The sequence below is a fragment of the Rhinolophus ferrumequinum genome, chromosome 27 (genome assembly GCF_004115265.2).
Source record: "Rhinolophus ferrumequinum isolate MPI-CBG mRhiFer1 chromosome 27, mRhiFer1_v1.p, whole genome shotgun sequence".
NCBI classification, from domain to species: Eukaryota; Metazoa; Chordata; class Mammalia; order Chiroptera; family Rhinolophidae; genus Rhinolophus; species Rhinolophus ferrumequinum.
This window is the reverse complement of record NC_046310.1, coordinates 3,095,014-3,120,155: the sequence shown is the minus strand read 5'-3', so window position 1 is coordinate 3,120,155 and position 25,142 is coordinate 3,095,014. Positions and strand designations below refer to the sequence as shown.

General features: G+C 38.3%; 1 protein-coding gene across 1 annotated transcript in view; it reads left to right on the top strand.

Annotated features, from left to right (window-relative positions):
* Positions 1-25,142, top strand: part of CRB1 (crumbs cell polarity complex component 1) — an 83,171-nt gene that overhangs the window by 21,338 nt on the left and 36,691 nt on the right. The window contains 4 exon segments of the mRNA XM_033099359.1: positions 23,841-24,155; positions 24,158-24,493; positions 24,496-24,546; positions 24,549-24,797. Coding sequence (XP_032955250.1) covers positions 23,841-24,155; positions 24,158-24,493; positions 24,496-24,546; positions 24,549-24,797 — 951 coding nt within the window.

Below are 25,142 nucleotides of genomic sequence, written 5' to 3'. Positions count from 1 at the left end.
ATTCAGCTTTTCAAATCTGTGGATTAATGACTTTTGCCAAATTTTCAAAGTCTTTATCTAATTTTTCTTTAATACTTGTGCAGTCCTGCTTTCTTTTTCCACTCCTGGGACTTTTATAATACAAATTACGGGCCTTTGGCTATTTATTTTTCCACAGGTGCCTGAGGCTCTGTTCATTTTTTTCACCCCAGTCTATTTTCTCTCTGTTGCTTAGATTGGGTAAATTCCATCAATCTGTCCTCAGATTCACTGATTTTATCCTCTTTCATTTCCTCTCTACTATTGAGCCCACCCAGTAATTGCTATTTCTCCTATCATATTTTTCATCTCTATGATTTCCATTTTATTCTTTTTTGTAACATCTGTTTATTTCCTGATATTTTCTATTTTTTTCTTTCACATCAAGAGAATTTGTAAATGTTTATTAAATCACTTGTATGATGGTTACTTTAAAAGCCTTGTTAGATAATTCCAACATCTGATTCAACTCAGTGTTGACATCATTTCATTTTCTTTTCTCATTCAAGTTGTGTTTTTTCTGGTTCTTGGTATGATGGGTGATTGTAACTTGTATCTGGGCATTTTGGATATTATGTTAGGACATTCTGAGTCTTACGTGAATTTTTTTTTTTTTTTTTTTTTTTTTTTTTTTTTTTTTTTTTTTTTTTTTTTTAATTTTAGCAGGCCATCACCCGTTTAGGTTTGGCAAACATCTTCTGGCCTACTTTTGTAGGATGTAGGTCCAATGACCAGTTAATTTTCAGAGTCTTTGCAGTGGTATTTTGGTATTTTTTATCTGGTGCCATAGGGGCTCCCACTGGTCTCTGATGATGATAGAAAAGACACATTTTACTTTTTACCAGCTATCAGTTGTTAGATTAAAATAAAATTTCCATCATGATAAAAATAATAATTGTATATAACACATTTAATGACAGAGCTCTATTCAAAGAAACCATTAGGGTTGGTAAACATAGCTATGAATTACTCCCTGATTTTTAATTATAATTCAGGATGTGTTTATTACTCTTTAAGATGTGTACAGTTACCTTCCATATTGAAAATGGTTGTATATGTAGCTTAATTTTTCTAACTTTTTATAATCAAAAGTGAAACAGACCACAATAGAAATTAACTGAGAATCAGAAAACAATGCTCAAGAAGACAGAAATAAAAGAGCTTAAGTTGTGGAAAATGAGAAATGGTGAAAACAAGCGCAGGAGGCAGAAAATGCTGTTGAGAGGAACCCAGCTTCTCTGAGTGAGGGCTACATTTCGTGAGGGTTTCTTCTGGGATTTCCAGAAGGCAAAGCAGGTATCTTGGCCCAGAGAAACCAAAGTCTCATTTCATGTGATAATTGAGAAAAGTCTGAATATCCATTTAGGTATTTTAATGATTGGAACTGACCCTTGGAAACTCGTGTTTGGACGCAATAATGGTTACTATTGTCTAATTCCTCAAAATCATGAAAAATTTTTCTTTGGCAAAATATCCTCACGTACTGCCATTGACAACTTTGTGCCCAGTGCTGCCACACTCAATGTGAAATGAGAATGGTGCACAAACATTCAATCGAAAGGTTTATGCGCTTACTTAAGCCCACATAGTCACATAACTTCAAAGGTAAGCTAAATACATCTGTGATAGGAGACGGCCTGGAGTTGAATAACACTGCTCAGTTCATTCCAAAATCAGTAAATTATCTTTATTTTGTACAACCTTCCTTGACCGTTACTGGAAGGAATGTTGGCTGCTTCTTTCTATTATGTTTTAGCTGTCCGGTTTGGGGCACTGGACTCAGTTTTAGGGATATAATGATGAAAATACATCATGGTCTCTTCCCAGAGGAAACTGAAAGAACGTGAGGGAAAAGATGCAGAAAAACACAAGATGCCACAGCGAAGCCATAAAATGGTCATCAGTAAGGTAGTCAGACAAATCAGTAAGAAGGACCAGTTTATGCTATTTATGCCAGACCAAATTTAGTGGAAACTATAAGAATCCTAACAACTTGATAAATTAGCATTTTTGAACACAAATGACCATGTTCCTTCTAAAAATTAAGAAATGACCTCATGACCTGTGTGCTTACCCTTGAAGCATCCTGTTCTAACCAACCAAGCTAAATTGGAAACAATTGACTAATGTTTTTCACGTTAACAATTTGTTTCTGTTTATCAAAATATGGTCGTGATAATACCTTTAACAAGTTTCCCAACTGTCTCACAAGCCAAGTCCAATTTTCAGTTCTAACGTTCACTCACCAACTCCAATTAGCATTTATTCCAGCTAAAATCAGCATCTCCCGGGGGCTCTGGAACGCTACACTGTTGCCTCTGACGCTAGGTTTATTCCTTCACCCATCTGCACCGCGCATGGAAAGAACTGAGGAGTGCCGCAGGGGGTCCGGGCTTCAAACCTCAGACAGAAATAGCGGGATTCTTAACAAGAAACGCCCGGATGAGAGCCACCTGGCAAAGTGACTGCACACACGGGCTCCATTTGCAGGTTCATCAGCCTCAAGCACAAGGTGGCTACAAATGAAACATTCACTTTTCCTTCAAAATTAAATCTTGTCCTTTGACCTAAATCCAATGAAAATAGCCAGAGAGGGCCAAACACGAAACATAGGAGCTTCGTGCTAATGAAGCCATGAAGTATGTGGGACAGTCAGGAGCTCCTAAGAAGAGTGTAGGAGGATCTGTTCATTTGCTGACTTTCTGTTTTAGGCTCATGGTTCTGAGAGATGCCTTTTTTCCTTAATTACAGGATCAAGTTTGAGAGTCTAGATTCTAAGTAACTTGAACAGATATTAGATGCATGTATAAAACTTTTTTCCCCTCTGTTTCTTCATCTCTGAATGCTGACTTTCCCTAGGATTCAGTCCTTGGGCGTCTTCTCTTTTCTATGTGCACTAACTCTTGAGGAAATCTCATGTATTCTCTTGACTTTAAATTGTATATACACAGGGTGCCAAAAAAAATGTATACACACTTTAAGAAAGGAAAAAACTGTATTAAAATTGTAATAATATATACCGATAACAAAAGATGAATACAAGTCACGTTTGACTTCTGCAATTATAAGAGGTGCTCAAAGTGGTTACCATCAGCGTAATTTTAATACAGTTTTTTCCTTTCTTAAAATGTGTCTACATTTTTTTGGCACCCTCTGTATATGTGTTTATGACATCAGCATTTGTATCTCCAACTCCATCCTCTTCTGAACTTCCATTAACTTTTGCATTTAGAAGACTAAAAATGATTTTCAAACATAACATATCTCAAACAAACCTTTTTATTTTCTTACCTCCATGCATTCCAAAAAAAGAAAACAAAACAAAAAAAAACACACACTAATGCAAACAAATGACAACAAAACAAAGCAACAATAATAACAAAAATACTTCTCCTTCCCCATCTCAATAACGCTAACAACATATTCATCCAGTTTGTGAGGGCAAAAATGTAAAGTCTTATTCATTTCTCTCTTTCTGTAATCATGCATTCAATTCATCTACAATTTCCCAGTTCCAACTTTGTTCTTATCAAGAATTTTAAGATTTACCAAGAAAAACTGAAATGCATTATAAGAATTTGTATTTTTGTGAGAAATCTTTTTGTTAAAATAGAAATGCTTTACAGTTAGATTGAACCCTTTTTTATGATCTCATGATTTCTTTCTTTCTTCCTTTCTTTTTTTTTTATGGATCGTGCCAAATCTGTAGGAGGTATTGGCTGCAGGTTTCCAATCGTGTGTCTAAGAAACCACTTCACAGCCTAAGGCGATGTCGCCCTCTCTGCCTGGTTCCCACTGACATTATCTTTGAGTTCAAGTGTTTTCATTTCATTGGGTTGTGACAAATGTTTTAGTAGCACTGCCCTTGTGGAGTTAGCTTCTCAAGGTAGGGCCACAAGGTTTTGTTGACATGTAACTATATTTTTTGGTTGTTTTTTTCCATTTTGACTTCCCTGCTTTACCTCCCATAGAGTGTTTTTTTTTAAAAAAAAAAAAAAAAAAAAAGATAGGAGAAGGGTAGGCCATTCTTGGTACCCTGAAACTTTCAATACTTTCCGAGTATGGTACAGATGCTAGCCAACTGTTGAAGACTTTTAAAATCCAGCCAAGCAAAATTGCATGCTCTCCACAGAGAAGTCGGTTTTTGTTTAATTTGATTCACAGTTTAGATCAAGGTCTATTTAGTATTTGACTTTTTTCCAGGCAGTTATTATCTATAGCTGTTTTGTACATATAGATTAGCCTGATTTACGCCCATCTTTCTCCGTTCTCTCTCTCTCCTTCTCTCTCTCATCTCCCTCTTTCTCTCAATTACAGTGGTTCTTAATAAATTCATTAAAAATTTTTATGAGGGATTTCCCAATCCAAAACTCTGTCAACTCCTCCTGACAAAAGAGGAAACAGACTCACTTTTGATGCCTCTGAGATGCAGCTATGTAAATTTCAGGCTCATTTTCAACACTTCTCATGGTGGCCTGATGACAACAAGAAAGGTCTGAAGGAAACATTGCACAGGTGTCACAGATACTCTCTACTGCTCAAACTATGTTTCTTTCTTTCTTTAATGCGTTTTCTTTAAAAGCATCCCTCTCAAAAATTACAGTTTACCTTCTACTGGAAAACCACAGGAATCCAGATCTGGTGGTCCCTCTTCCTTTTTTTGCTTTCTTTTCTTAAAAAAACATTTACTGAAGTATATAACAAACAAGCAGAAAAGCATGCACATCAAACATTTAGAGCTCAAGTTTGTTATAAAGGGAACACATGTCTGCATCGAGTACCCAGGTGAAGATAAAGATTGAACGCATGCTACTTTTGTTTTGAAGGAGGCAAGTAGAGTTAGTGTGTGCAGTAACAGAGACAAATTCAGTCCAGTAAAAGGAGTGACTTTCACATAATTAAAGCTATCTGCAGATGGGATAGGCATCCTTGTGAAGAAGCAAAGGTCTACATGACAGGAATGGTCCGTGCACAGGAGATGAGATCATGGGATCCTGCGTTGAGTGGTAGGTTGACTGGGATGACATCTTTCATTCTTTTCAACTCTAAGGATATATTCTTAAAAAAAATAATAAAAATAAACTGAAGATCCATGCCCAGTGGTAGTGTCCAGGCCATTACAAATGTGCATAATTAAATTCTATTTTCCAATTATCAGTGAAGACGGTATTTAGGAGATCTTTAAAAATGGTTTTTGAAGTTCTTTCAGTATGGACATTAAAAGAACAGTGGGACAGAATTTTTTGTTTGCAAATTCGTAGCATATTTTATTGTAAGTAAAAATACTATCAATAAAGTCTGGGGCAGAAGGTTAGAATAATCTTTTTAAGATGGAAGATTTATGGGTGAATTTTGGCAAACCGTGAAATTGTCATGTCTCTTCTTATTAAAGCTAACAATTTTATTTTAACACAAAGACGTTGCCTAGATGACTATAAAACTCTTGTGTAACTGCGCACCCGAATTCAACAATAAAATTAAGATTTCAATCTTTAATGCCCTTTTTTGTAATGAGAAATATTCTTTCATATGCGACAATTTCATTTTCTGACTTAAATGTTTTACTATGCAATTAATTTCAATAATTTAATAAATAAAAAAAGACAAATAAAGATAAAAACTGTCTAATTTTCTACTTAACACCTGGGTTCTGCAGAGCCCAAGATGATTAAATTGAAGGCAGCATTCCTTTTGAGTCACCTATTAAGCAGATATTCTGGAATATCATCAAAAGTTTTGGCAAAGAAGAATCATTTTTTGGATAGGAGGTTAAGCAAAGGCCAGGGCCTCGAATTTATCTATTTCTCTGAGTGAGTTTTAACACCATTGACCTGGCCAAACTCCAATCCCATTCATTATATCTTGCCTGTCTCCGCTGCCCTTGAAATTTTAATAAGGGCCTATATTTCTTGTCTTAACCCACTTATATTGCTTGGAACAGCCATCCAGCTGTGGTCTCTCACTGAGGGAACTAGATTTGTCTGCAGTTAAGGCATCCCTGTATCTTTTATTCCCCCACAGAAGCAGGAAGGCCGCTCAGTGAATTTGTCCCAGTGAGAAGATTTGAGCAGCTTAGGCAAGTAAGTAAGAAAATCCAAGGAAGATAATCCAATTTCTCATTGTGCATTCATTAGGAAAAATGACAGAGGCTGGTACCCAGCTGAGCGCTTAACTTCAACCCTGGTTAAATTCTGCAAAGCCCCCAAAGGTAAAATGCTACAAGAAATTAAAATACCGGGAAATTTTATACCCAGATACTTTCCAGATCATCTGAAGCCGTTTTTTGCCTTTGAATTCTCGCAGTTGGCTCTTGGGAGCTTTGATCCATCCTCTCTGAACACATCACCACGCCACGTTCCACAAAGCAGCCCAGCAGGATGCACACGGTCCAGGAGCCAGCCTAGCGCTGTACCTGGCACCTCTCCCTGCTGAACTGTCCTTGTGGGGTGAGGGTTGTTAGGATGAAAATCATGCCCCAAAAGCAGTAGGAAGAGGGGAAAGATTCCTCAGCTCCTCCCTATTTCTAGTGAAGGATATATGTCCTTTCGTGGTCCCGATACGTCATCTGACAACCATTCCTGTTTGAATTATAACTCCTAGTTCCTGAAAGATCATTAATTAATAACAGCTCTTCATTTAAGCATCTCCTCACTAGGACCTGCCGCTGGCGTCTATTAAATGGGTGCTTCATTCTGGTTTTCTCTAATTATCCCCCTTTTTAACATTATAGCCTATGCAGGCAATGCATATTAGACAGAGAAGAGAATTTGTCAGTGATTTTTAAGGAACATGTTATAAGAGAGAAACCAGAGGAGATTAGACTATGGCTATACTTGTGTCTTTTCCGATTGTCTGCATAACACCCATTTACTCCATATTTCAAACACACCAAGAAAATAAACAAATAGAGCAGTCTACGTTTAGTTGCACAGAATAAGTAATTATTTTCTGTAGGGCTTTAACAGTGATATCTTACAAAGGCTTTCTCCATGGAGAATTCATACATCAATTTAATTTGTGTATGTGTGACTAAAAGTGCTTCCTCAACAAACAATTATTTTTTCTCCTTTGTAATAAATTCTGTAGCTGTAATGTAGAAAATGGATTTGGTCACACCAAGCACCTATAGAAAATGATTAAAGACACAGAGGTTATACACACAGCCTCCAATGTGTCAGATGGCAGCATAACTCATCCGCAATAGTGATAATGAGCATTGTTCCTGTCTCACTATAAAAAACTTTCCACGGCCACTTAACTCCCATGAAAAATTTGAGAAATTTACACACTGATTGGGAAAGTAGAACGCATACCAACCACTGAGATAGTTGAACTTAAAAATGTTCTGTATTCTTTAATGTGAGGGAGTCAAAAAATTTATGGGCTTTAGGGAGTAAATTGTTCCCTGCAGATGTGTTTGATGCTTTCCAAACGGCCTCTCGTCCGTTAGGCCATCAGAGGTTTCACTCAATATGTAATTTTCAGGTCTGTCCAGTGTGCCTAGCTCTGAGCTGGGCATTTGTTTATTAAGCTGAGTGAAGTGAAATGGTGACAGTGTTTGGAAGTGTGGGCTGTGGAGCCAGACTTCCTTGGTGTAAATGGACATTATTCTCTGTGTCCTTTTCCTCATTTACAAAATATGGTGAACAATAGTAACCTACTTTACAGAGTGCTTGCAAGGAATAAATGAGGTACTATACACACAGTGCCTAGAAGAGGTTCTGGTACAGAGAGTACCTCAGTATTTTCCACCATCACGTGTCCCTACAGAGGACAAGTACTGTGGGCTTACCATTTTTTTTCTGATCCCTCAGACCACATCTGGTGCAGTCCTGACAACCAATAGAGTATGGGATAAATGAACGACGAATGAATGAAAGGATTCATGAATTCAGTGAAAAAAGTCTTACTTCTTTTAATGCTATGTAGTCATTTCAAGGAAGAAAGTAACTCTCAGATGCTACAATGATTATTTTAAGATGATATGACATTTTCTAAAGAATATACCATCTGTGTATAAAGCAGTCTGTTTCAAGTATCTAATGAACCTGTTTATCAATTATATCCAGCAGAAGCTACAAAACAGAAAATATGCCATAACCAACATTGGCATTGAAAAAAAATTATGCATGTATGTATCTGGATGTACAGTAACACACAATTCTGACCATGCGCTCTGCAAACATTAAGAGCGGACTTTGTGCCAAGCACTGCCACATGCCCTGAAAATATTAAACAGACAGCAATTTCTGCCTTTGTGTAACTTATGTTCTAGGGAAGGAGAAAGACAATAAAATTGCATACATAGAACTCATTTTCAGGGTACATTTTGCTGCTCTTTTAAACTTTAACCTCGCAGCAGGCAGACCTGCCTCAGACCCACCATCCTACAGGAGTTAGAGTTACGTTCTTCTGTAACAGAAGTAGAAAATTGGAACTACCTTGAACAATTTAGACTGAGGTTATTTTTCCACTATTTTGGGTGCAGAATTCTGGATCTTTGTTGAGACTCATTCAACGACTTGAGTGGGCCCAAGGTTACCTTTTCAGACTTCTTGCCCGCCCACCCCACCCAGGCTATTCCCCCACTCTTGCCTGCTTACCCCTGAACCCCAACCCACACACATCATCCTTGGCTTGTGGAGTAAATGGATCTTCTTTTAGTCAACACTTCAGGTGTCTCTATAGCTACAGAGTTTCCATATAAAGCCAATTGAGACTGTTGATACTTAGGAAAGCTAAAATAGGGATTATACCAAATTTTTGCCTCGAGATTTTCTAAGCTTCATCTCTATTTTGTCAAACAACCTTGAACACGATGCATCTAGACCAGCTACCCTTTCTGCTCAGCTGCCTCTTGCAATACCTCTGCAAGAGTAAGGAGTGAGCATGCCCAGAGTCGGCCCTGAGAGCTGCACGAAGGGGCTGCTGCCTAGAAATTCTTTCTCTATAGAGCTGCTACTTGTTACTCTGCCAAATGTCCTTTGTACAAAGACCCTGTTTAGCAATTTTAGAGTCCAAAGTGAAGAGAACTTCTTGGACAATGTGATACACGTCTCCCTTTGCTGGATAGTGCAACCTCAACACACTCATGGCATTTCTCCTTCTGTCTTGGCTGCCAGGAGGCTCACCATTCATTTTTTCCTGAGCTTTGGTTTTCTTTAACATTTGTTCTCTTCTTCGTACATTCTCACACCATTAAAATGTCCTTTGCATTTTTTAAATTTTGTTTTATGGACTACCAGTTTAACTGAAACTTGGGCTTTTAGTGTGCACTACCAAAAGTCCTTTTTTTGTAAACAGAAAGAGAATATATAAGGAAATAAATAATCCTGAACCTTCAAATCAGTGGAGAGTCCTAAGAACTTTTTAATGGACTCAAATAATTTCCCAGGGTCACACAGCTAGCAGGTGGCACAATTGGGACGTGAACCCCAACCCCCAGGCTCTAAACACCCCCAGGGGGGCTGTGCTGCTACCTGAACAGAGAGCCACAGACCTGGACCCACATTCCCACCTGACAACCTGGCTGCAGCAGCTGGAACTGAAACATGGGGCCACTTCAGATGGTCACTGGGTGTGTGTTTGTAGGCAGTTCCACTTACGACTCTTGCCTTCCTTCTAAATGTAGAGCACATCATGTTGAGACGGGTCCCAGTGTCTTCAATGCATGTTCTATATTCTGCACGGGTCATCTTTGCTTGAAGTGACTTAACATTCATGAGTCCCCCCTGAGGCCTTGGTAGCTTCCTGTGAAGTCCACCATAGCGACAGTGAAATGGCCATAAGAATGGAAATCCATTTCACTGTGGGCCAGCACATAGCAGTTCTACCTCAATGACTCCCCCAAGCATTTCACACTAATTGTTGAGCAGGCCTGGTAATGAGGACAGGTCTGGGCACAGTGATTTTTCTGCTGCCCCTTTGTCCCCATGCAGAAGTCACGCTCACGCAGACCTGTGTGCCACCTGTCCTGTCACTGATCTTCCCTCTTGGCCAAAGCTCCCGGATAGAACAAAGTCACAGTAAAACTAATCTCCTTCATTAAAGGTGGAGAGACTTGTAATAAATGGGACTTGCTCTGATCTTCAGAGGGCAAGCAGAAACCTTTGAAGGATTTTCTCATCTGATGGGTTTCCAGGGAGGAAAGGATCTGATTTAGTCAGCGCCTCAGCTAAGCTCATTAATTCAGGTAACTTGTTTCTAAAAAAGGGAATTTTCCTCTCAAATGCTGCCGTGGCAAACCTTGTGTGGTTTTTCTTTTCCGTCTCACAACGTGGAGCCCTGAGACAAACTGCTACGGTTAATTAGTTGAATGAGTTGTACAATTGTACATTATCATTTGTTAAAATGGTGTTACTGAGTCCCAAATTGTAATTTAAACAAAAGCAGTTGAGGATTGTTTTTCCCAAAACAATACTATATACTATTACCAATACACTGCTATAAAACAATGTTTTGGGTTTTTTAGTGTTTTTTTTTAATGTAAGTAGATAACCCAGGCGTTTCTTAAAACTGCTCTTTTTTATTCTGTGTGACATACTGTCAGGAACGTGAATGTCTATGGTATAGGTCACAAGATTGGGAAGGAGAACACAAGTGTTCAGGTTTCCCTCCTTATTCAGGCTTTTCCTCATATCACCCACCCTTCAGGGTGCCAACTTCAATAGGTTCCTTATGATGGTAATAATCTATATTCTGTATGTAACAGTAACATCAACATCTTCTAATGTCAATAGCATACTGACATTAATATTGATATAGTCTATTAATATTAATTATAATAATCTAATACTATATACTATTACCAATACACTGCTATTAGTCTATTAATATTAATTATAATAATCTAATACTATATACTATTATAAATACACTGCTATTAGTCTATTAATATTAATTATAATAATCTAATACTATATACTATTATAAATACACTGCTATTAGTCTATTAATATTAATTATAATAATCTAATACTATATACTATTACCAATACACTGCTATTATTAGTAGTAAGAGTATTACCACCAGAATTTTTAGTTTAATTAGTTTAATTAATTTAGTTTAATTTAGCTTAATTTTTAGTTTAACCTTTAATTCTCCTGGATTGAGTGACGGTGGGTGGTTAAGGATACAAAGTTTCACTTACAAGATTACTAAGTTCTTAGGGAGCCATGTACCGCGTGGTGACAATCGCTAACTAGACTGAGTTGCACACTTGCTAAGAGAGTAGATTTTAGCAGTTCTGACCACACAGTCAAAAGGAAATATATGAAGTGCTGGATGTGTTAACGAGCCTTCTGTTGTAATCATTTCACAATACTATACACGTCATCTTGTATACCTTAAACTCACACAAAATTATATGTCATTTATATCTCAGTAAAGCTGGGGGGAAAAGGAAAAAGTCTAATTAAAATATTTAATCCCCCGGCCTTTCTTTTCTCACGAGAAAGACAACGCAAGAGAGTCTTTCCTTAATTCTCAGTGATCCAATGTCTTCTTAGATAAATACACTTCCTGCTCAAAACTATCACATGTTCTAGTTCGAGGACTTTCTATAAGGTGCCAGGGCTTACGTAACAATAAGGTTATGCAAACATAGTCACTTATCCATTTTAGAGTCTATATATTTTGGAGCAAAAATTGTTTCTAATTCCTAGGAATTGTTGCGATACTTTCCCCAGAAACTATTTCCCCAGGCAAGAGTGGAAGACAAGCAGTGCCACAGTCCACAGTGCAGGGCATTACATGCTGACTGCAATTAGAACAAGCAAGAGAATTCACCTGGGGCTAGAAACACAGCCCTTTCACAGCCCGTTAGAAACAACCCAATCTCTCTCAAAAGTGGGATTCATCAAACAGCTCACACTCGGCAATTCCCTGAAGACGTTGTTGGAGTGAAAACAAATTTGTTTTCAGTGTGGTATCCTCAGGAAAGAAACCTTATACAATCATCTGCCTGGTTGGCCTGCCCACCTCCTTTAATAACTATTGATCCCACAGGCTAATTTCGCCCAACTTTGATGGAAGGGCAAAGGGTCTACAGCTGGACAGAGTCTCATAAATTTCTTGTGGTTTCTTCCGATCCCTTCTGAAGGGTTGTTTAATGCTATCATTTCGAAGAGTATAAAAAAAGCAAACCAAGTTTCTGCTGTGAAGTTGTCACTGTAATGGAAGATGATTACATCAGAAGAAGTTCAAATGGAAACGAATGTTTGGAGTTGCCTTGCAGTTCCGCTGTTAACAAGCAAGGTGCGCGTCATCTATAACTCCACAGGCTCGAGGCATCTTGGTTTCTGAGAGTTGCATCCTGAAACTTTATAACAAATTCCACTCTGGGGTGTTGCACATCCAAGTGTCTGACTTCTTGTATATTGCCGTTGAACGGAACCAGTTCCCAGAAGTGTATTGCCATAACGAAAGGCTTTCTAAGAGGTGTCGGTGAGTCACATGGTGGGTGGAACAAAGAAGCAGCAAGAAAAATGTCAGGAAGGAAGCAGTAGAGCCTCCCACAGTAACACATACCAGGGCAACAGGCCAAGTTCAAGTCTTGGATAGATCAAGTCAGGATCCAAGAGGGTCTAGGACTGTGTGTGTTGGGGGACCTGCTTACAGACTTTGTGGCTGAGATGTAGACAACCTGGGGCGAAGGCACATTTTATTCTAAGGAATGTATTCAAGGAGCTATGAGCAATTAGGGACGAGGCCAGTGGCGGGCTTTCAAGGCTGGTACAGGATCCGGCATCCTGTGGTACCCGAATCCCAGGGACAGCAACTCAAGAAGCCCGGTTGCTCCCCATTACATGCAGCTAGAGATGCCGGCTGCTTGGCTACCACCTGAGGGCTGTCTGCTCTTCCTCTCTGACACAGTTCTAATTTATCTCTCTGACAATACAAAACCCCCAAACTACATACATACAATTATATAGAGATACGCCTTTTAATTTAAATTTCACTTTAAATATATTTTTGATTTTTATATTTTAATATATATTACATGTATAGAATTTTCCCATTTGCAAGTGAGAGAAATAGCTGCTCATATCTTGCTCTAGCTAAGGTCTCGGATTGCGTAGCTGGATGAGAAACTGGCAGGTTAACAGGATGATGACTAGAGAGCCAGAATAAGGCTTGGGCTGGGTAGGGACTGACGCTGCAAAGACAGCTCAAATAATTTGCTTCCATAATTTCCATAATTCAACCCTTTCCACTTGAACACAGTCTGAGAAGTAAAGAAATAGATTACATAGAAAATATTCCGAATGATGTACCTAGGACAATGTAAAAATGATGCCAACTTGAAAGTGTGTATTTAATTATTTTGGAGAATAGTCCAAATGAAAACAAATACATTTCACAATGATAGCTGCAATGGTAGCTACTCATAGGTATAATAATTATTTCTTCTGGTATTATTACTGGATTTTCATTTTCCAAACTCTGCTAGCAATATTGTGGAATGCCGAGATAGGACCCAAGAATGAAAAGGGACAGGGAAATGGGATGAATTGTTTCCTGAAACTACTGCTTCATAAAACGCGGAACATAAAACAACGGCACTCTAAAGCCTCACTTAAATGAATCAATATGACGACAAGAAGCTTGTAATAAAATGTAGCTTAAAAAAATACTATGGATCAAGTATAAGATGTGCAACTGGATAGAAATTGGACAGATCTTCAGTGGACCAGGGAAGTTGCCCTCTCCAGGAAATTAAGTCCTATTGGAAATGACAACGTGCAACTGCAGCTTTGGGAATTTCATTTTCTGGGGCTGCCACCAGAGAAGCCCAGTAGGGAATCAGGTTACAAATGCAGGTAGCCTTTGAACTTGGCACCTGGTGAAATAACACCCAAGAAGAAGATACCGTGCCCTGGGGAAAATAATATGCCTATATAAATGCATATACTGTGTATTAGCATCCAAACATACACTGGATAATTAAATTGAGTATCTCTATTACAAAATAAATGTAATGAGGGCTGTACATCAAATTAAGCAAACTTGTCTTCATAGAGTTAAAACACAGATTAGAAAATAGATTAAAATTCAAAAGCGCACGCAGAAGAGACATAGGAATAAACACAAGACAAAAAGAGCATTACTTCCTCAATGTTTTATTGTCCTTTCTAGAAGTAGTCATGGGAACCAATATAAACTATGTTTCTTAACACTAGGTTTGCTGCTGCTAAGTTAATAGCTTTAGGATCCCCACCTCTTCGATGTGCTAGGTGAAAACCCCACAAGTAAAGAACAAGGAGCCTAGCTGCAGCTCCACCAGAGAACGGGTGGCCAGACTTGCTCAGTAGCTAATGTCTGCAGTGAAACAGCTGGGCTGTTTTCAATTTTCCTTTGTAAATCTAGACGAATGCACCAGGTACCCTCAGCACGACTAATTGCTTTAAAAGTGGTCATTTATTCAAAGGATAAAAATTCATTATTTAAGAGGTGAAACCAATAGGGAAAAAAATACTATTATTTTACTAAAAAAGGTCTAAGGATTTAAAGGATTTAAGTAACCAAACTCTTACTGAGAAAGTGCTGCCCAAATAGTTCAGACTATTGCTATAGATCATGTTTCACCCAATGGTATTTAACATGTTTGGGCTATGACATATTATTCCAATCACAGAACTTTATAAACTCAACCTCCATTCGCAAGAATGGAATTTTTAGGAAGATTAAGTCACATTGGTCTGTTCTTTTCTTTTTTTCCAAACTGCTTGCTCTACAAAACATTTTTAAATAAGCATTGGGAAAACAGAATAAAGATAAGTGAATATATAGTAATAAAAGGTGCTTCTGTTGAAATATTTTTTCTTTCAAAACTACAAGAATGGTCTCAAGATCAATTTTAAAATCTTACTATATATAAACAGTGTTTAGGCATCCATTTTGAAAATTCCCATAAAATTTATGAAATTTTGGGTTGTATTATATATATGTATATATACATATATACACATATATACACATATATACGTATATATGTATATATGTATATATAATAGGATACATATATACACATATGTTTATATATGTATATCATACCTATTATAAAAGTGCTTATTTTACACTAAGAAAATTAATTATAGTTATATATTAATTCATATAATTATGTTATAATTTATTAAAAATTCTAGTCACATTAACCTTCAATTAGCTTTTTTGCTATTCCCTTTTAAAGAATCTGTCTTGATTTCTGTGTTATTAGAATCACTTTCAAAGCAGGAACACTATTTCTGGTCAATGACAGGATGAGCTGTCAGTTTCTATTTGTCCATTTCTATCCGGGAGGGAGTGTAAACCACTCAGAGAAATCCCATTTTATGGCAGAAGAGCACAAATATTAAGGTGAGCTCAAATGAGAAGGGCATTTACAAGTCGTATCTCGGTGTTTGTGCTTTGCTTAGTTCCTAAGGCAACTAGAGCAAAGACAAGCTATGGAGGGATATTCCTTGTTGCATACTTAATGTATTCTGTTTATTTTAGGAAGGACAGAATGAGATTTAATCAGTTAATAAGCAGCACATGGTACGATCCATGGTAGAGTGGAGACTTCATGTTTTGCCTAATAGTAATTTCAAAGAAATATTTTGCTGGCGTAGTTCCAGACTGTTAACAAGAAACTTCCATCAACTTATTTGTTTGTTCTGAATGTCACTGTCATTGGTTAGGGACAGTTTAAAATGTCAACCCAAAACCAGGCTCCCCAAAATTATGCATTTTAAATGGGTAGATAAAATTTGTATCTAGGAGAGTTTTCTTTCCTTCAGTCTCTTGGGCTTTTTTTGGATAAAATATCCCTTTGAAAACCTGTTGAAATTTTAGACCATTTTGAGGTGAACCATTATCAAAATTACTTGGGATGCTTGTAAAAATGCAGATATCGGGACCTAATCTGGATTTACAGAATCAGAAGTTCTAGAGATATATCTCGGGAATCTGTAATTTTTCAACACACATCCCCACTAAGCATTTCTTATGATACTAAAGAGTCACTAATGTAAATTCTCTCCCAGAAAAAATATGATAATGAAAAATCACAAAATATTTCATATATTTTCAAGAGATTGATAGACTTGTGATTTTCATTCATGGATACTTTAGATATGTATGAATGTCAGGGCCAGAACTCTTGCATAAAAACTAGAGTTGTCTTCCAATGCAACTCTTCTTTTATATGTGAATGCATGTTTGTTTTAATTTTGGAAACTTATGACAGTATTGGACATACTTGACCAACTACATACACATCACACTGTACTGCTGTATAGTACAGTTTACAGTATACAGTAAACTGTACAGTATTGTATAAGTATACTAGAAAGTAAAGCTAGAAAGAGGCCTTCACACTTTCAAGTCATATAATGCAGTTAGAGGTACAGTCATTTGCCAAAAAAATGACATTTTGGTCAACGACAGACTACACAGATGCAGTATTCCCTTAAGATTATAATGGAACTGAAAAATTCCTATCACCTAGTGACGTCCTAGCTGTCGAAATGTAGCTAAACACATCATGTGTTTGTGGTGAGGCTGGTGTACAAGGTTTATAAAGAGTCCGGTGGTGGACGGTCGTGTCCCAGGCCTTCACAACCACTCACCACTCACTCGCCGACTCACCAGTCCTGCAGGCTCCATTCATGCCAAGGACCCTGTATAGGTGTTCCAATTTTCATCATTTTTTACCATGTTCTTACGGTACCTTTTCTAGGTTTAGATGCACAAGTACTGACCAATGTTACAGTTGCCTACAGTACTCAGTAACTGCTGTGTAGGTTTGCAGCCCAGGCACAGCAGGCTGTAACCTATCGCCTAGGTGTGGGGTAGACCAAACCATTAGGTTTGTGTAGGTGCCTCTATGGTGATCACACTATGACAACATCGCCCAATGACGCATTTTTCAGACACGGCCCTGTGTTAAGTGGCGCCTAACTGTGGTCTAGACAGGTCCCCTACAGACGAGCCTGTGCTGTTGCAGGACAGTGCATGAGTGAGAGTTCTCAGGGAAGGCATTCCACGGGGTAGAGACCAGCTCAGTGGACCCCTGGAAGGAAGCTGGGACTTTTGAATACGTGGGGAGAGGGAGAGAGCTTTGTACGGGCTTGAGTTTTTCTTCTACTAAAATGTTTCATCCAGACCATTTATGTAGTGGGCAATGGAACGTAATTCTGGGAGGATAAATAAAAGCCAAATTGGAAAGAGAGTGTAGACCCGAATGTCAAGTCTTACCAGGGCAGTTATTTACCTTGACATTATTTTTGTGGCTGTGCAGAACGAAAATATTTGTGAGAAATGACCATCAGCACGGCTGAAGAACGCAAAGCCAGTTCTTACCATTGCAGAGGGAAGGCAGACATTCCATGGCATAACGACACATCCAGCCCAATACCAAGCCGATTTTCGTAATTCACCATAACTCTGTGTTTAATCACTCACTTTGACAAGAAGAGGGAAAAAAGGACTAAGCAAGAGCAGAGCCATTTCTGATGATTTACTGATCAAAGCCAATTAGGATAGTTCTGGCTGAACTGGATTGAGTTTCTCTGAAATTACTTTTCAAAGTAAAGACAACAAGAGTGAGCCTGCGCAATGCTGTATTTTCTCATTGTTATTCCATAAAATAAGTAAAAATCACTTACCTAGATCCACTGAGCTTCAAAGGGTCACTTCTGAAGTGCAAAATCAAGTGAAATGTAGAACTGAATTGCAAAGCCTTTTTTTAGCTATTTTGTCTTTCGTTTGAAGATCTCAGACTACTTTTCACACAATAGACTGAATCGAATCTTCTTCTAGGTTCCGAATTTTTTATTTGAGCTACCGCATGGTTCTGAACAAATGTGAGGTCTATGCAGTATGTGTATGTGTCTCTTGAATCATAACTTTAAAATGGTGTAATAATAAAGTAGGACAAAGGAATAAAAACTGGAGAGACAATCCCAATAGCATTATGCTATTCACATACACAACCTTAATAAACAAAATAAATCACCAATAGGAACACCACATTTTCCCACTACCATTAAGGTTGGGAGTGGCCCACACAAAAGAGCACTTAACATAACATATTTTTATAATTCTTGTGGTAAATTGTTTTCATCATTTTGCATGAAAATATTTCATTTTGCATGAAAATATTTCAGGTTAAGTCTAATGAAAGCCCCTGTGAGTTTTCTTATACATTTGCTTGCTTTACTGGAAGAAATGCATTGAAGAAGGCATAAAAATGTTGCATGCAATTTTGTATTTAACCAATGACTTTTGTTAGTAGTATAAGCTATGTCATGTCCTATGCTGTTTTGCAATGAGTCCTTAAGAGTTGCTCCTATTTTTAATATCTCCAAGCTGCTATCCGTTTTATATTATTTTATACCAGCTCATTATATTATTTTCCTTGGAGGCAGTACAAGTATGTTGTAGAAAAATGAAAAAGGCTCACCTCAGGAGTTAGGCCGACTGGGGCACCAATCACAGCTTGGCTCAATTTCATCAGCTGTTAAATAAAGATAGAAATACATGCCTCATCATTTATTGAAATGATGAAATCCTTAACACAGCACCTGGCACAGATTTGGGACTCAATAAGCGTTAGTCCCATCTACTCATGTTACTGTCCAGCACTCAGCTCATTTCTCATTGCCGAAAATAAACATGGCAGCTCCTTACCCTTTTCCTTTGCTAATTCTACTCCACTGCAAGCTGGGATACTTGATAATCAAGCTTACTTTGATTGCATATAAAATAATAATAATAAACGGTGGACTAGGGCCTGAGGAAATAGTTACCAAACTTTTGCAATCTCTGTTTTTAAACATAGAAACTTTTAGAATATATCTTTAGTCTGGGTTATGCTCTGGATAGTTAGGATCACTTACAGTGACCTTGGGAAAAGAGCAATTGAACTGTGGTGAACACAGAGAAAATTATGGGAAGCATGAAACCTAACTGTCCTCTTAAGTGAATAAAAATGGAGGTAGGAACTATGGCAAGACAAGCAGCATTTCATATGCACCTACACTTAATCCTTACAGCAGCCCTCAAAGGAACTTTTTGCTTTCCCCTTTCTACATATTTTGAAAATCGTGACAAAGTTATAAAGATGTTGGAGCTTATTACATTCATCATATTCTCCACTTTGTAATTCCCTACTTGTATTATCTGCTTCTAAATGACTATTCTGCTCCAGCATTTATAGTTATATCATTGTGTTCACACAGAAATAACTGCTTAACAGGCTTTATTATGTCCACTTTACCAAGAAACTTCAGCTTTAAGAAATTAACTAATTGTCTATGTTTTCGTAGCTGAGTGTCAAAGCTGGGATCTGAGAACCATATTTGTCTGAGTCCTAGCCCATGTTTATTCTACTTTATTATTCTGGCTACTTGAAGACTACTAGAAACTTCTCTCCAAGTGGATCTATTGATCAGAACTCCAAACATGTTACCTCTCTTCCCCCACACCCACCCTTCTTCCTTCAGCCCAAAGCTCCCGTCTGCCCAAATCCCCTCTACTCTAACTAAGCTCAGCTACACCGGGGGCCCAGGGAGCAAGACTGTGTCTAGTTTTGTTCACCATCACATTCCAGCACCTACACACTGACAGGAAAGCAGGGCCTCGATAAGTCAGATTTAAAAGAGTGGATGAAGAATAAATGAATGAAGAAATACACTGTTGCAGTGTCTCCTGCGTCATGTTTTTTCTGCCTCATCACTTGGTTTCCATCACAACGTACCTCTCAGTCCATATAGGAGTCCATAATAAGGCACTAACGACTGCGCATGATACAGTCACCACCCCTCTCGGGTAACATTTTCATGTTTTCTGAGGCTTCCAAGAGATAAGGTCTTAACCTAAAGAAATGGCTCTAATGGCAAGAACGGTAGGCCCTGTGGTACTTCTGGGATCCCAGCGACCGCTCGGCCTGGGCTGTCGAGGCGAACCTCTACAGGTCCTCAGGTCTCCCTCTCTGAAACTGTGAAAAAGGGTCACACTCCAGGTACACTAACATGTCCCACACATCACCGATTCTAATGGTCCTGGTGGATACAATCAAACACCGCTGTATTTAAGACTAACAGAGCGTTGATTTTCTCTGACAGAGGGTGGAATGTAAGTCTGAGAGCGTCACACAGATACTCTTGCCCCAATCCAGGATAAGTCTAATGAAAGCCTCTGTTATTTTCTTAATTTCTCCTTTCTACCCGCTGCATAGATTCTCAATAGATTTGAAGTTATGAATTTCTTAACTACTGTTCCAAAGCAAAACAGAAAAAAAATTTAAATGAAAAGCAGCATTTTTCCATCGATGTGAAGAAAATAGAACCAAGCTCTTATTTTCCATCATGGAAGTTACCTAAAATACCGATCGGTATTTAGGTTCTTCCCAAACTCATGTTTCCATGGTAATAGTGTCAATGTGCTGAGTGAGGTCACTCACTAGTGTGACTTAGAAAGGGGAGGCGCCGCATGGTAAGTGGGGAGAGGATCTAAGAATATAATAAGTCCGCCTGGTAAGCGGCACAGATGGGTCTCACAGTAAGCCCTGCTGATCCAGCTTGGGGGGAAATAAGTCAAAACTAAGTCCGCACCCTCTACCTGGGAGGAAGAGGTGACACTGAAGAGCCAGCCCACACTTTTGGAGATGGTACCAAATCAGCAGGGACTCACTCTGTCGGCCTAGTGGGTGTTTGAATGGGTATATTTTTATAGAAAAATGTTTGGAGCCAGGACACGTGGTTTTCCCATTTTAATGGCAATACTCTCAGGTAACTCCCTCTTTTCTTATTACTTGTATAAGTTAATTGGTCACCTTGTTAGAGTTTTAAAGATGTTTATTTAGCAACTAATGTTAATGCTATAATAGATATTACTGTCAAATGAAAATTAGAACTTTTGAGTAAGAGAAAGTTACTCAAAGTAATGAGGAAAGGAAATATGCATTGAGCCTTTGGTCTTTAATTTTTTCCTTGGATATCTATTTACTAAAATAAAACAACAAAGTCAATTAAAATAGAGAAAGACAAAACTTATTTGTGTATGTTTTTGTAGAAATAATTTTCTATTAGATATTTCATTAATTATGACTTTAAATAAAGAATTATAGCAAAAGTCATTTTAATAGCCAATGACATTTATATTAAACATAAAGTCTATGTCCTTTTTATCCGTTAATATAATTTATTCTGATGAAAACATGGGATAGTAGAACAGATAGTAGAACTTTTCCATATCACGATTATTTTTGAAATACAATCTTATTAGGGAATCAGACGCTAAACTAAAAGAATGTTAGAAAAATAAAATGAAGTGATAGTTTTTAGTAAATTAAATAAGTTGACCTCACAAATTCAAGATGACAGTAAGCTTCAACTAATCCACCTCATACTAAATACTTGGATATAAATAACCAATTCATTGTCAACTAAAATACCCAATAAAGAAGACTGAGTGACACAGGTTACCCCATACAGACTACCTAATCCTTTCATCTCCATGGACAGCAGGTCTTGTTTTTGCCAGAGCCAGTCAAATGGCCAATAAAAAAAAAGTTTCAATTCTTTCCCCACTTTTAGTTTCCCTGGTTCATCAAATAAATATGTCTGACTTTAGTTCCCATTGGAGATGTCAATAGAGCTGATTTTAAACCAGGTAAAAGCATAAATTACTGCTTACCATTCTACTTTTAATCTCTAATTCTGTTTCTTTTCTTCATATTATTGACCTTAATTCAGGCTTTCTCTCTTCTTTTTTTTTTTCATGATGGTAAAATTTAAAACTATCTTTTCTTTTTAAAGGAAATACATAATCAAGTTATTGTTAATTACTTTGTGAAATATAAATGTGTAACCTTTAGAAATTATGAGACAAAGTACAGTAAGCAGTAATAAAGAAAGTACTATCACTGGCACGTATTTGCTGACCAAGAAGAAATGACAGGGTACTGTAACTTCTAAGGAAATAAATGTCCTATGTCAGACCCTAATAGTCTTAGGCGTGGACAATTTTAATACCTGTCTAGCTGGTCGTCCTGTCCCTGGTCTCTCTGCTCACTTCTGTTACGTATCCCTGTGACATTGATCTGTTTGAAAAACATGTTGGTCTTCCATTTTTCTCCCCTGCCTTCAGAAAATAAACAAATAAACAAGCAAATAATAAACATTAAACAAATAATTAAAAACTGTAAATTCCCAGACATTCTCCAATTTGGCTCTGTTGAATCTGTTTTACTTGATTTGCCTACATAAATCCTCCATGCCAAGCAAACTGAAAACTCACGGTCATCTCTAAATGTCTTATGCTTTTCCACTGATGAGTTTTCAGGAATTCAGTTGTTTTCACATTCCTCTTTGTCAATCTGATCCATACTTGAAAATCTATATTAAATCTTAGAAAGCCTTCCCAGAATAGCCCAGTCTGAAGAGACTGTCTGAAGAGAGAATTTTTCAAATTGTCACAATCCTCCAAAAATGTTTCTAATATATTTACTGAAAAATATTTGCATATGAGTGGACCCGCACAGCTCTAACCCGTGTTGTCCAAGGGTCAATTTTTCCTACTAATAAGCCCATTTTGTAGGTGAAGAAACAGACACAGAAAGTGAATGGACCTGCTCACAGCCCCACTGAGATTCAGATCTATCATTATCAATAGACGAGCCTTTTGGTTAAATTTCAAAACACATCAATTTAGGCATAGAGCTAAATGGGAAAATGAGACATACCTTATAATAACAATAAACAAGAAGGCATTAAAGTAGCAAGTGAAACACAGTGTCAGATTGGATTTTAAAAAACCTAGAAACCAGATTGTAGATGTGCTCTGGAGTTTAGACTTCAAATTTTCTAAGCCTCAATTTCTTCTGTGAAAGAGAACTAAGAACATCTGCCTTGAACAGACACATGAGGTGGATGGAGGTGGGGGGAATCACAAAGTGCTCTATACATGCCCATTTTTGTAACGCTATCTGTTCACTAGAACTTCATTGGAAAAATGATAACCATCACTCTTAAAAAGTGTTATATGCCTTCTTATTACTTTGATCAAATGAATTTGAATAATTCTCTAATTAGATATCTTTCTTTGACTTGGAATCAGGACAAAGAGTAAAAGAAAGTGAAGAAACTATAAGCCAGAGCTTGTTATGGGGTAGATTTCATGGTTTATCTGGGATCATGGGGAAGAGGAAATGGGATCTTCCATTCCCCTGAGAAGCCCTCCACGGTGAGAGTTGTCTAGACTATGTACGTCTAGAAAAACATTGGTTTTAGGGATTATAGAGAGTTACAAACAAGGTAGATGGCAAAATCAGTGCTCCCAAGTAGAATAGAGTGAGATCCGCAGCCCAGGACCAGATAAACAATATCTGAGAATGGAATCCCCAGGTAAACAACGTGTATCTATTAGGTTGGTGCAAACGTAACTGCGGTTTAAAAGGTTAAACACAATTGCAAAAACCGCAATTGCCTTTGCACCAACCTAATAGCATTGCTGCCAAGAGCAATCTTCTTCTCTTTTGTCATTTTTACGATATTCAGTGTCACACATATGTCTAACAATGGTAGTTTGAGGCAACCACTACATTGGGCAAGTAATCTATTTCTAGAAGAATTTGAGGTCTGCTATGACTTCATTTCTCTACACAATACGCCGAGAATAACAGAATAGACATTGGCTTCCTCAATAACTAGTTGCATTTTATTCCATTACAGTCCTAAACCTCAGTTAGTTCTGTACTTCCACAGGATTATACATGAAAATTATTATTTCTTATCTGAATATATGTAATTTCAACTTACTCTTTATTGTTCAACAAGAATCCACTGTGAAGAAGACGTGGATACATGTTCTTCAAGCCCTTGTCAAAATGGTGGCACTTTTGAGAACTTGCCTGGGAATTATACTTGTCATTGCCCATTTGATAATCAGTCTGGAACATTCTATGGAGGAAGGGACTGTTCTGAGATTCTCCTGGGTTGCACCCATCACCAGTGTCGAAATCATGGACTATGCATTCCTCACTTCCCAAATGGCCAGCATGGATTCAGTTGCTTCTGTCCATCTGGCTACACTGGGTCACTGTGGGAAACTGTTACCACACTGTCTTTTGAAAGCAGTGGCTTCCTGTGGGTACCAGTGGCTCAGTAACAGCTGCGGGCTCAGTCTGTAATGAAGCCCTCAGGTCTCGGGCTGTTCAGCCAAGGGCACTTCTCCTTTTCCGAGGTCACAAGGATGCTTTTATAATGCTGGAGTTTCTAGGTGGCCACATTCACTTAGGAATTCACGTCCATAGTACGTCAAAGGTGCTGCTGTCTATTTCCCACAACACCAGTGATGGAGCGTGGCATTCAGTGGAGGTCATGCTTGCACAGAACGTGACCCTCATTTTACTGGACGACGCCTGTATGGGCCCGTGCGTCACGACAGCCCCTTCTCCATTTGAGAGTCAGCAGCGATCAGTATGTGCTTACGGGACTCCTTTCTGGGTGGTTTACCTGTGGAAACGGCCAACAGCAGTGCTTCCCGCTCAACATCTATAACCTACCAGCCACAACTTCCTTCACAGGCTGCCTCCAAGACCTTCAACTTGGTGCGACTCTCATTACCCCGGAGAACATTTTATCTGGCTCGTCGTTCAACGTCAGGGCAGGCTGTGTGCGAAAGGACTGGTGCGAAGGCCACCCTTGTCACAACCGAGGATGCTGCACCAACCTGAGACTCAGCTACTGGTGTGACCACCACAGGCCCTATGGAGGCGGGAACTTCCTGAGAGGTGAGCGAGAGCTGGGTGTCCAGGGCACTGCGCCCCAGACCAGCCACCAAACCGGCCAGCCTGCCTCTGCCTGTTACCAGACAGATGACCCCTCAGGACATCTGCAGTGGCTGCCTTCTGACGGCAGAGACCAACAGGCTAGTGATGGGCACTAATCAACGTCGAGTGGATTTGTAGGATACCAGGGTTTCACTCAGAGAAGCAAAAAAATAAGCCGATAGCTCCTCTCCAAATGGGTTTTCATCTTGGTATTTACAAAATGCTATTACAATTTTACCATTTGCATGTATCAGAAATGTATTGGAAATCTTACTTGAAAGAGAAATAATCTTTTGGATTATTTAG